General features: G+C 42.2%; 1 protein-coding gene across 1 annotated transcript; it reads left to right on the forward strand.

Annotated features, from left to right (window-relative positions):
* Positions 1 to 4,792: 4,792 nt before the first annotated feature.
* PSMB1 (proteasome 20S subunit beta 1) lies at positions 4,793 to 11,617 on the forward strand. The gene is made up of 4 exons (XM_044291638.1): positions 4,793 to 4,960; positions 5,923 to 6,052; positions 7,450 to 7,556; positions 11,360 to 11,617. Exons 1-4 carry the CDS (start codon positions 4,808 to 4,810, stop codon positions 11,543 to 11,545), a joined length of 576 nt encoding a protein of 191 aa, XP_044147573.1. The 5' UTR covers positions 4,793 to 4,807; the 3' UTR covers positions 11,546 to 11,617.
* Positions 11,618 to 12,244: the final 627 nt, after the last annotated feature.

Genomic DNA, 12,244 nt, shown 5'->3' on the forward strand with positions numbered 1-12,244 from the left:
GAGTAGAAACTCCAAAAAAAAGTTACCCCATTTTAGAAACTACACCCCTCAAGGTATTCAAAACTGATTTTACAAACTTTGTTAACCCTTTAGGTGTTCCACAAGAATTAATGGAAAATGGAGATGGATTTTACTTTTTTGGCAGAATTTCAATTTTGAATCAATTTTTTCCAGTTACAAAGCAAGGGTTAACAGCCAAACAAAACTCTATTTATTGCCCTGATTCGGTAGTTTACAGAAACACCCCATATGTGGTCGTAAACTGCTGTATGGGCACGCTGCATTGCGCAGAAGGAAAGGAACGCCATATGGTTTTTAACCCCTTAAGGACACAGGGTGTACAGGTACGCCCTTGTGCCCTGGTACTTAAGGACACAGGGCGTACATGTACGCCCTGTGCATTTTCGATCACTGCCGTGCGGCTGGCAGTGATCGGAACCCGGTTCCTGCTCAAATCATTGAGCAGGCACCTAGGCTAAATGCGCGGGGGGGGTCCCGTGACCCCCCCCCCCCCCCCCCCCATTCTGCGATCGCGGCAAACCGCAGGTCAATTCAGACCTGCGATTTCTGCAGTTTCTGATCGGACCGCGGGGATCAGAAACTTTAGGATTAAATTTTTTTTCCAGTATCCCTCCCCCCTGCACCCCTGAGTTATTTGAGCACGGTGGGAGGTGCAGGGGGAGGGTTGCGGGCGGTGCGGGAGGCGGGACCGCGATCCCCCGCCCGCCTCCCCTTGAATAATCGTTGGTTTCTAGTGGGTATACGGACCGCTGTATGGAAAAGGTTAACAGCTCAGGGAGCTCCCTCCCTCTCCCATCGGGGGGCTGCTGTGCCTTTGCAGCCCCCGAATGGAGAGGGAGAGAGCTTCCAGGCAGCCCCCCAGAGCCCCGTCCTTACCCTTCCCCGTCTGCGCAGTTCTGGCCACTACTGAGCAGACGGGGAAGGTTCCCATGGCAACAGGACGCCTTCTCAGGCGTCCTGCTGTCCATGGTTCTGAACAGCTCTGTGCTGAAAGCATAGATCTGTTCAGACAAAGTGTAAGTAAAATACAGTACAGTACAATATATATTGTACTGTATTATACAGACATCAGACCCACTGGATCTTCAAGAACCAAGTGGGTCTGGGTCAAAAAAAAAAGTGAAAATAAAGTAAAAATCAAAAAACACATTTATCACTGATTAAAAATGAAAAAAATAAAATTCCCTACACATGTTTGGTATCGCCGCGTCCGTAACGACCTGATCTATAAAACGGTAATGTTACTTTACCCGAACGGTGAACGCCATAAAAATAAAAAATTAAAAACTATGATGAAATTGGAATTTTGCCCACCTTACTTACCAAAAAAGGTAATAAAAGTGATCAAAAAAGTCGCATGTACGCCAAAATTGTAACAATCAAACCGTTATCTCATCCCGCAAAAATCATACCCTACCCAAGATAATCGCCCAAAAACTGAAAAAGTTATGGCTTAGACTATGGAAACACTAAAACATGATTTCTTTTGTTTCAAAGATGAAATCATTGTGTTAAACTTACATAAATAAAAAAAAAGTATACATATTAGGTATCGCCACGTCCGTATTGACCGGCTCTATAAAAATATCACATTACCTAACCCCTCAGATGACCACCGTAAAAAAAAAAAAAGTGTAAAAAAAGCCATTTTTTGTCATCTTCCGTCACAAAAAGTGTAATAGCAAGCAATCAAAAAGTCATGTGCACCCCAAAATAGTGCCAATCAAACCGTCATCTCATCCCACAAAAAATGAGACCCTACTTAAGATAATCGCCCAAAAATTGAAAAAACTATGGCTCTTAGACTATGGAGACACTAAAACATTTTTTTTGTTTTAAAAATGAAATTATTGTGTAAAATGTACATAAATAAAAAAAATTGTATACATATTAGGTATCACCGCGTCCGTGACAACCTGCTCTATAAAATTACCACATGATCTAACCTGTCAGATGAATGGTGTAAATAACAAAAAAAAAAACGGTGCAAAAAAAGCAATTTCTTGTTACCTTGCCGCACAAAAAGTGTAATATAGAGCAACCAAAAATCATATGTACCCTAAACTTGTAGCAACAAAACTGCCACCCTATCCCGTAGTTTCTAAAATGGGGTCACTTTTTTGGAGTTTCTACTCTAGGGGTGCATCAGGGGGGCTTCAAATGGGACATGGTGTCAAAAAAACCAGTCCAGCAAAATCTGCCTTCCAAAAACCGTATGGCATTCCTTTCCTTCTGCGCCCTGCCATGTGACCGTACAGCGGTTTACGACCACATATGGGATGTTTCTGTAAACTACTGAATCAGGGCCATAAATAATGAGTTTTGTTTGGCTGTTAACCCTTGCTTTGTAACTGGAAAAAAAATATTAAAATGGAAAATCTGCCAAAAAAGTGAAATTTTGAAATTGTATCTCTATTTTCCATTAAATCTTGTGCAACACCTAAAGGGTTAACAAAGTTTGTAAAATCAGTTTTGTATACCTTGAGGGGTGTACTTTCTTAGTTGGGTTAACTTTTATGGAGTTTCTACTCTAGGGGTGCATCAGGGGGCTTCAAATGGGACATGGTGTCAAAAAAACAGTCCAGCAAAACCTGCCTTCCAAAAACCAAACGGCGCACCTTTCACTCTACGCCCCCTCTGTGTGGCCGTACAGTAGTTTACGGCCACATATTGGGTGTTTCTGTAAACGGCAGAGTCAGGGCAATAAAGATACAGTCTTGTTTGGCTGTTAACCCTTGCTTTGTTAGTGGAAAAAATTGGTTAAAATGGAAAATTAGGCAATAAAATGAAATTCTCAAATTTCATCCCCATTTGCCAATAACTCTTGTGCAACACCTAAAGGGTTAACAAAGTTTGTAAAATCAGTTTTGAATACCTTGAGGGGTGTAGTTTATAGAATGGGGTCATTTTTGGGTGGTTTCTATTATGTAAGCCTCGCAAAGTGACTTCAGAGCTGTACTGGTCCCTACAAATTGGGTTTTTGTAAATTTCTGAAAAATTTCAAGATTTGCTTCTAAACTTCTAAGCCTTGTAACATCCCCAAAAAATAAAATATCATTCCCAAAATAATTCAAACATGAAGTAGACATATGGGGAATGTAAAGTCATCACAATTTTTAGGGGTATTACTATGTACTACAGAAGTAGAGAAACTGAAACTTTGAAATTTGCTAATTTTTCCCAATTTTTGGTAAATTTGACTTTTTTTTATGCAGAAAAAAAAAATTTTTTTTAACTTTATTTTACCAGTGTCATGAAGTACAATATGTGACGAAAAAACAATCTCAGAATGGCCTGGATAAGTCAAAGCGTTTTAAAGTTATCACCACTTAAAGTGACACTGGTCAGATTTGCAAAAAATGGCCTGGTCCTAAGGTGTAATAAGGCTGTGTCCCTAAGGGGTTAAAAGGCAGAATTTGCTGGAAATTACGGGATAAGGTGGCTATTTTGTTGGTACTATTTTAGGGTACATATGATTTTTGGTTACTCTATTACACTTTGTGAGGTAAGGTAACAAAAAATAGCTGTTTTGGCAGAGTTTTATTTTTTATTTACAACATTCATCTGACAGGTTAGATCATGTGGTATTTTTATAGAGCAGGTTGTTACGGAGCGACAATACCAAATTTGACTACTTCTTTTCGTTGTTTGTTTTACATAACAAAGCATTTTTGAAAAGCCATAGTTTATTTTTTTGGGATGACGTCTTCGGGATGAGATGACTGTTCGATTGGTACTATTATAGAGCGCATATGACTTTTTGATCGCTTGCTATTGCACCTTTTGTGACGTAAGTTGGCTTTTTTGACACAGTTTTTATTTTTAGGTCATGTGATACTTTTATAGAGCAGGTTTTAACGGACGCAGCGATTCCTAATTTGTCAACTTTTTATATATGTAAGTTTTACACAATGATATAATTTTTGAAACAAAAAAAAATCATGTTTGTCTCCATAGTCTGAGAGGCATAGTTTATTTTTTATTTTATGGGTGATTGTTTTAGGTAGGGGCTCATTTTCTGCAGGATGAGGTGACTGTTAGATTGGTACTATTGTGGGGGTTATATGCCTTTTTAATTGCTTGGTGTTGCACTTTTAGTGCCTTAAGGTGACAAAAAATGGTTTATTTAGCACAGTTATTACATTTTTTTTTTTTTTTTTTGCAATGCAAACTTTGAAAGCAGCAGGAGACCTGCCATGATCTCAGTCATGGCCACTGCAAGACCAATTAGGCCTTTTTTTTATTTTTTATATCCAGTAGCAGTTTTCCCTCCTGATCTGCTGTGAACGCACTTTTCCCTTTACAGGTCAGGCCAGATTACTTACATGCTTCCCAGCACTGGCTTCCTGCTCCTTCTCCGGGCCTGTGATGCTCCTCTGGGCTCACTTGCTGAAAACATCTGGTTTGACATTGCCACGGCCATCATATGTAAGGGGGAGACGGTCGCCTTCATTTCACCCCATCCCTGACCAATGATTGGCTGTGGTGATGTCAAACTGGATGTTTACTGCGAGGGAGCGCAGCAGAACGGGTAAGTAAGCTTCCCTTTACAGGTCTGGCTGGCCAAGTGTGTGTGTATGTGGGAGGCGCAGGGGGGGGGGGGGTTGTTTTTAATGTTGCATGCATTGTCATAGAAGGCACCATATTGTATGTTGAGAGGCTGAGATCTGTCTCACTGATCCGTGTGTTATAAACTTCCAAGAACTGCTGCTCTTCATTCTGTGCAACAATTTGGTTACTCTTTCACCAGATCTGGATATGAAATACTCTTGAAGTTGCTAAATGGATGTATCCTCTTCTGCCTCCCAGTTATTGGTCATCAGTAATATCTAATACTTTTTTCCTCCTCTGCCACAGGACAGACAAAACAGTTATCGGCTGTAGTGGATTTCATGGAGACTGCCTCACACTGACCAAGATAATTGAAGCTAGGTTAAAGGTACATTGTTAAAGTTTCTATTGCTTTGGGGCACGTTTACTCCTGACTTAGGCCTAAGAACATTGGAAAATGTGGCATTACTGTCAAAATCCATATTTATAAAGTTCCTAGGGCACTTTTTTTCAGAAAATGTGTCTAGGAAAGTGGTGTCGGGGAAAATTGCTACAAGCTGGGTGTTTCCGCTGCAGAAGATTGTCTGCGAGAGCCGCCGCTCATAGACAGAGAGGTCCTAATAGATACATACCGGTATATGAACAGGGCAATCCCTTCATTAAATATCCCCATTGTGTGTGCCTCCTTGTATCTATCGCTTCGTAAAAGCCACTGTATGTTAGTCAGTAGTTAAAGGGTTTTTCCAAGAGTGTACACTACAGATAAGGGCGGGAAACTGTTGTCGGTGACACAAGACTCACCATGCTGCCGGCCGTCACTTATGGGTAACCTGTGCGAAATGTGGCATTACCAAACAGTTACTACTAGCAGGGCTGGTCCCTGACAGGACGCACACCGCGGACGAGCACCGCTATAGCTCACATATCCATATTTGTTCATAGTTGGATTAGGCTCATACAGCATGTGAGGCTGAACAAGTTAAAACAAGGCACTGCAGCAAGGCCACTTACCCCGCCAGTGACTATCGTGTGCACCCCCTTCCTTCAAAGCGGTGTGCCATAAGCTCCGGCAGCCTGCTCAAACTGACCCATCACTGCGCTGCCCGTGCCGTTCACAGCGCTCACTGCACTTATGAATGGCAGGGAAAAGTCTAAGGCGTATTGGTACGCCTTAGACTTTTTCCAGGGAGTAACATGGCCTGAACAGGCGTCTATGACGCTTGTACAGGCGTTATTGCGACCTCTGTGCCTTGTAGTAACTTCCTCTACATGATAAATGCCACTTTCTGAAGTGAGACAACCCCTTTAAATTGTGTACTAATCTTCGCCCTTTTTTTTGCTCCCTGTAAGATGTACAAGCACTCAAACAACAAGACCATGACGAGCGGAGCTATCGCAGCAATGCTTTCCACAATCCTTTACTCAAGACGCTTCTTTCCTTACTATGTGTACAATATTATTGGAGGCCTCGATGAAGAAGGTGAAGTTTTTATTGCTAGTTTATTCAATGATTGTGACCAAATTTTACTTTTTTCAGACTTTTTGTGCTAAACACTAGTCCGTGTTAGGGTTTTATTATTTGGTATAACCAAATGTTTCTGTATTTCTTAACATCTAAACTATTCGTCAAGATTAGTTTTTATTTAGGATAAAAAATAAATGAGAAAAAGCTGCTGCCACAGTGTTTAAATTTATTGGCATCTACAGGGTAGCCCATGAAAAAGTGGTCAGTATCAAAGCCAAAATGCCTAATAGCAAATCTGTGTTAGTTGTCCATAGCAACCAATCAGAGCTCCGCTTTCAGTTCCTACAGCTTGGTACTTTTATTGCAGACTGCTGGAAATTCATTTAGAATGGAATAATATATAAATGGTACAACATAGAGCCATAAGATAAGATGCTCCAGAATTATTGTTATGTGGGGAATGCATGTACCAGTAGTTACTAAAGCAGACATGTTAGGAGAGGTCACAGGTCCTCTTTAAAGGGATTCTGTCACCTCCCCTAAGGCAAAAAACGATTTAAAACCAGCCATGCAGCACAGCTTACCTGGATTAGGCTGTGCTGTTCAATCTTGAAATCCGTCCAGCAGTTAGTTCAAAAAACGAGTTTGATCAATGAGGAAATGCGTCCTGAAGGTGCCCAGAGGGGCGTTTTTTTCTTCTGAGAGAGCCCAGTCCCGCCCCTTTTTCAGTGCCCAGCCCGCCTTCCTTTTACTTCCTAACCGCCGCCCCCAGCCTGCCACAGCCTCTCCTGCCTCTCCTCCCCCTCCCTCTTGCCGAACGAAGTCTCGCACAGGCGCAGTACCCACTGAGGGCTGCGCCTGTGCGATCATCAGAAGACTGAGGGCGGCAGCTTCATCTTCGTCACTGGGCATGCGCCGAGCCCAGTGACGTCCGATGCTCGCTCTTCCCTCAGTCAGCAGGGAAGAGCGAGCATCGGACGTCACTGGGCTCGGCGCATGCCCAGTGACGAAGATGAAGCTGCCGCCCTCAGTCTCCTGATGATCGCACAGGCGCAGCCCTCAGTGGGTACTGCGCCTGTGCGAGACTTCGTTCGGCAAGAGGGAGGGGGAGGAGAGGCAGGAGAGGCTGTGGCAGGCTGGGGGCGGCGGTTAGGAAGTAAAAGGAAGGCGGGCTGGGCACTGAAAAAGGGGCGGGACTGGGCTCTCTCAGAAGAAAAAAACGCCCCTCTGGGCACCTTCAGGACGCATTTCCTCATTGATCAAACTCGTTTTTTGAACTAACTGCTGGACGGATTTCAAGATTGAACAGCACAGCCTAATCCAGGTAAGCTGTGCTGCATGGCTGGTTTTAAATCGTTTTTTGCCTTAGGGGAGGTGACAGAATCCCTTTAACGTCATATTTTTTCTTTCAGGTAAAGGAGCAGTGTACAGCTTTGATCCAGTAGGATCCTACCAGAGGGATGCATACAAAGCTGGTGGTTCGGCGAGTGCAATGCTTCAGCCCCTTTTAGATAACCAGGTATAATTGCTAGTTATAATATACCGTTTTAACAGAAAAATGTCAACTCCCAAAATCTTGTAATTTCTTGGAGGCCGACAACTGTTAAGACCCATTTACAACAATTTATTATTCTGATTCTATTATTACCATAATTGGGCAGCTCAACCACCTCCCGCCCAGCGCCGTACATGTACGGCACTGCAGGACGTGGCTTAAGCCCTAGTGCCGTACAGGTACGGCACGTTGATTTGGTGGGTGCAGGAGCTGCGCCCGCCTGATCAGCGGCAGGACCCCGGCAGTTACTGACAGTCAAGCCCCTGCTGTATATGCCAGCATGTGTGAAAACACCAGTCGTCACATATTGTACTTCATGACAGTGGTAAATTTGAGTCAAAATATTTCATTTTTATTTATAAAAAAAAATCTTAACTTTGCAAAAAGTTAGAAAAATTAGCAGTTTCCAAAATTTCAATTTCTCTGCTTTAAAAACAGATAATGATACATCCTAAAATAGTTATTACTTTACATTTCCCATATGTCTAGTTCAGGTTTGGATCATTTTGTTACTTTTTTCATTTTTTGTGGGACGTTAGAAGGCCTAGAAGTTTAGAAGTAAATCTTAAAATTTTTAAGGACATTTCCAAAACCCAATTTTTAAGGACCAGTTCAGGTCTGAAGTCACTTTGTGGGGCTTGCATAATAGAAACCACCCATGGCCCCATTTTAAAAACTACACCCCTCAAGGTATTCAAAACTGATTTTACAAACTTTAACCCTTTAGGTGTTTCACAAAAATTAATGGAAAATGTAGATGAAAATTCTGAATTTTTATTTGGAAGATTTTCCATTTTAATCAATTTTTTTCTGGTAGCAAAGCAAGGGTTAACAGCCAAACAAAATATTAAATATTTATCACCCTGATTCTGTGGTTTACAGAAACACCCCTTATGTGGTCGTAAACTGCTGTATGGGCACAGAAGGAAAGGAATGCTGTATGGTTTTTGGAAGCCAAAATTATCCCAGTGAAATCCAATTTGTCATGTCACATTCGGAGACCCCGATGCACCCCTAGAGTATAAACTCCAAAAAAGTGACCCCATTTTGTAAAATACGGGATAAGGTGGCAGTTTTGTTTGTAGTATTTAAAGAGGCCCTTTCACTTGTATAAACTATGTGAACTGAGTATGCTGCCATATAGAGCGGTGCCCGGGGATCTCACTGCACTTACTATTATCCCCGGGCGCTGCTCCGTTCTCCCGTTATAGGCTCCGGTACCTTTGCTCCTTAAGTTATAGTAGGCGGGTCTTCCCTTGTCCTGTGGGCGTCTCCTTCTCCTAGGCTGCAGCGCTGGCTAATCGCAGTGCACAGCTCACAGCCTGGTAGTTTTTTTTTATCCCAGGAGAGAGGAGACACCCACAGGACAAGGGAAGACCCGCCTACTATAACTTAAGGAGCAAAGGTACTAGAGCCTATAACGGGAGCCGCTCTATATGGCAGCATACTCAGTTCACATAGTTTATACAAGTGAAAGGTCCTCTTTAAGGGGACATATGATTTTTGGTTGCTTTATATAACACTTTTTGTGAGTTGGGCCTCTTTCAGACGGGCTTTGCGGGAAAAGGTGCGGGTGCGTTGCGGGAACATGCGCGGAATCTGCACGAGTGCAAAACATTGTAATGCGTTTTGCACGCGCGTGAGAAAAATCAACATGTTTGGTACCCAAACCTGAACTTCTTCACAGAAGTTCGGGCTTGGGATCAGTGTTTTGTAGATTGCTATTTTCCCTTATAACATGGTTATAAGGGAAAATGGCATTCTGAATACAGAATGCATAGTACAATAGCGCTAAGGGGTTAAAAAAAAGAATTTAACTCTCCTTAATCCACATGCTCGCGCAGCCCAGCATCTCTTCTGTCTGTCTTCTGTGCAGGAAAAGGACCTGTGGTGACGTCACTCTGGTCATCACATGATCTTTTACCATGGTGATGAATCATGTGATGACTGGAGTGATGTCACCACAGGTCCTTTTCCTGCACAGAAGACAGACAGAAGAGATGCCGGGCTCGCGAGCAAGTGGATTAAGGTGAGTTTAATTATTTATTATTTTTTTTTTAACCCCCTCCAGCGCTATTGTACTATGCATTCTGTATTTAGAATGCTATTATTTTCACTTATAACCATGTTATAAGGAAAATTATAATGATCGGGTCTCCATCCTGATCGTCTCCTAGCAACCGCGCACGAAAATCGCACTGCCTCCGCACCTGCTTGCGGATGCTTGCGATTTTCACGCAGCCCCATTCACTTCTATGGGGCCTGCGTTGCGTGGAAAACGCACAATATAGAGCATGCTGCGATTTTCACGCAAAGCACAAGTGATGCGTGAAAATCGCAGCTCATTGTCCCAGCCCCATAGAAATTAATGGGTCGGGATTCAGTGCGGGTGCAATGCGTTCACCTCACGCATTGCACGCGCGTGGAAATCTCGCCCGTGTGAAAGGGGCCTTAAGGTAACAAAAAAATAGCTGTTTTGGCACTTAAATTTTTTGTTTTTTACATTGTTCATCTGACAGGTTAGATCATGTGCTATTTTTATAGAGCCGGTTTTTACAGACTTTTTTTTTTTTTGGGGGGGGGTCTTTGTCTTGTGGAAAAATGACATCTACACAACACCGAACCCAAACCTGAACTTCAGTGAAGAAGTTCGGGTCTGGGTACCACATTCCGTTTTTTTATCACGCGCGTGCAAAACGCATTGCACATTTGCGATAAAAACTGAACAACGGAACGCAATCAAAACTGACTGCAATTGCGTACCTACTCGCGCGGGTTTACTGTAACGCATCCGGACCTTATCCGGACACGCTTGTGTTAGAGGCCTTAAGGGGTTGAAGACTCAACATCCCTCGTACATGTAATTTGGGTGTCGGGAAGGGGTTAAGATCGCTTGGTCGATTTGAAACTTATCATTTGTACTCCCTACGGTTACCTGTGAATTAATGTTGTAAGTAAAGGAGATTTTAATTTTTATTCCGGTGGAGCTGGATTGCTCTCTGCTTTTGGCTTGATATTTTTATACACCTGTGGCACTGGGACTGAATGAAACACCCTCAATTCAGTGATTAAGTGGTGTCCAATAGACAGTCCACACAGTGTATAATTGATAAAAGTAATATGAAAGTCCGCAAAGTAAGAGGTGTTTTATTTTCCTGAGGTGGCCTTCTAACTGTCTTGTGGGAGCCACAATGATGTGGAGCTGAAAAGTAGGAATCGTGAAAGTAGTGCCACAGCAAATTGCCCCTCGCTAAACCCTCTCCTAATTATCCTGGTCATATGTCTAATAGAACCTCAGCTATAGCCTCAAGGCAATCACAGCACAATCCCATACTTTTGAGCCCAAGAAGATGTTTTGACCAAATATAGGTTCCAGTTCAGTAACGCAACGCAAAATTAACCACACCATGTCCTAGCCAGCACTGTACACATGTGTAGGTCACTGTGTCCCTATTAAGAGGGCCATAATAAACATGCCAAATCGCTTACAAAGCCTTGTTCCTTACCAGAGGAATGTACGCTTTACTAATTGGTATGCATTGTCTTGAGACTATCCATAGTGTAGACTGTAAGCAACAACGCATCTCCTGGCATTGGGTTGAAAATGGGGGTCTGCATTGGTACCAAGCTATTTTTTGTAATAAGTGAATCTGTTCTTTGTTTTCAATTCTTTGTGCTAAGTGATATACGATATGTCATGGCTGGTTACATGGTATTAATTTGAATCAATGCTCTGGTTTTGACCCTCTGTCTGTTTATGTTCTCAGATTGGACACAAGAACATGCAAAATGTGGACCGGCTTCCACTGACCCTGGAGAAGGCACTACAACTTGTGAAAGATGTATTTATTTCTGCAGCGGAAAGAGATGTGTACACAGGAGATGCCCTGAAAATCAGCATCGTTACCAAGGATGGCATAAGAGAGGAGACTGTTTCTCTCAGAAAAGATTAATTCAATTGATTTTTGTTAACCTGATACTTATGTAACCTTTTTCTTTATAAATAAAAAAAATGTGATCTCTGAGAAGATTCGGTTATTTGCCATAGTTTTACTTGACGTAACTTCTCATGTATATTCCAGACTGTGCAAATCCCTAGCAATTTACTGTACAGTGTATGAATGAGGTCTTCAATACACTACCTATAGCAGAAAATGTGTGGACCTCAGAGAATACTCCAGTATGCTAATTTGAAAAAGGCTGGCTTGCGTGATGGCAGAAACACATCCCGTGTTTGATGCCTGTGTGATTACATCCATTGCTATACGTGGAGGTGAAATCCATGACCACTCCTCAGGAGTTACATGCAGATTTGTTATCCAATCATTTTTATTTATTTTTTTAGATTAAAATAAAAGGAATCAGTTTATATATAATAAATAAATTGCACTATAGAACACTAATTTACACACCTTTTACAGCCTTTAATGTGACTTTAGAGTCGCCTGTATACATTAGAGGGGGCCAGGCGTACTAAAGAATCGAACTGAGACTTCTGGCGAGCAAAATTATGATTCAGAATCTGTCAGTATTAAGTATTACTCTTCATCCGGATGAGGACACAGTGGGAAGGGTTCTGTTTCTGATCAAGCATACTGAGATTTTATTGAAAGCAGTCAAGGCTACTATGCAGTTAGATGTTAAACAGCCAA

This window comes from Bufo gargarizans, chromosome 4, assembly GCF_014858855.1.
Source record: "Bufo gargarizans isolate SCDJY-AF-19 chromosome 4, ASM1485885v1, whole genome shotgun sequence".
Lineage (NCBI taxonomy): Eukaryota > Metazoa > Chordata > Amphibia > Anura > Bufonidae > Bufo > Bufo gargarizans.

What these genes read in the sequence shown, in the direction of transcription:
- PSMB1 (XM_044291638.1), top strand. Translation starts at nt 4,808, where the DNA reads ATGTATCCTCTTCTGCCTCCCAGTTATTGGTCATCAGTAATATCTAAT. An exon ending in TAATTGAAGCTAGGTTAAAG is followed by an intron (nt 4,961 to 5,922) that starts GTACATTGTTAA and finishes GCTCCCTGTAAG; the next exon opens with ATGTACAAGCACTCAAACAA. An exon ending in TGGAGGCCTCGATGAAGAAG is followed by an intron (nt 6,053 to 7,449) that starts GTGAAGTTTTTA and finishes TTTTTCTTTCAG; the next exon opens with GTAAAGGAGCAGTGTACAGC.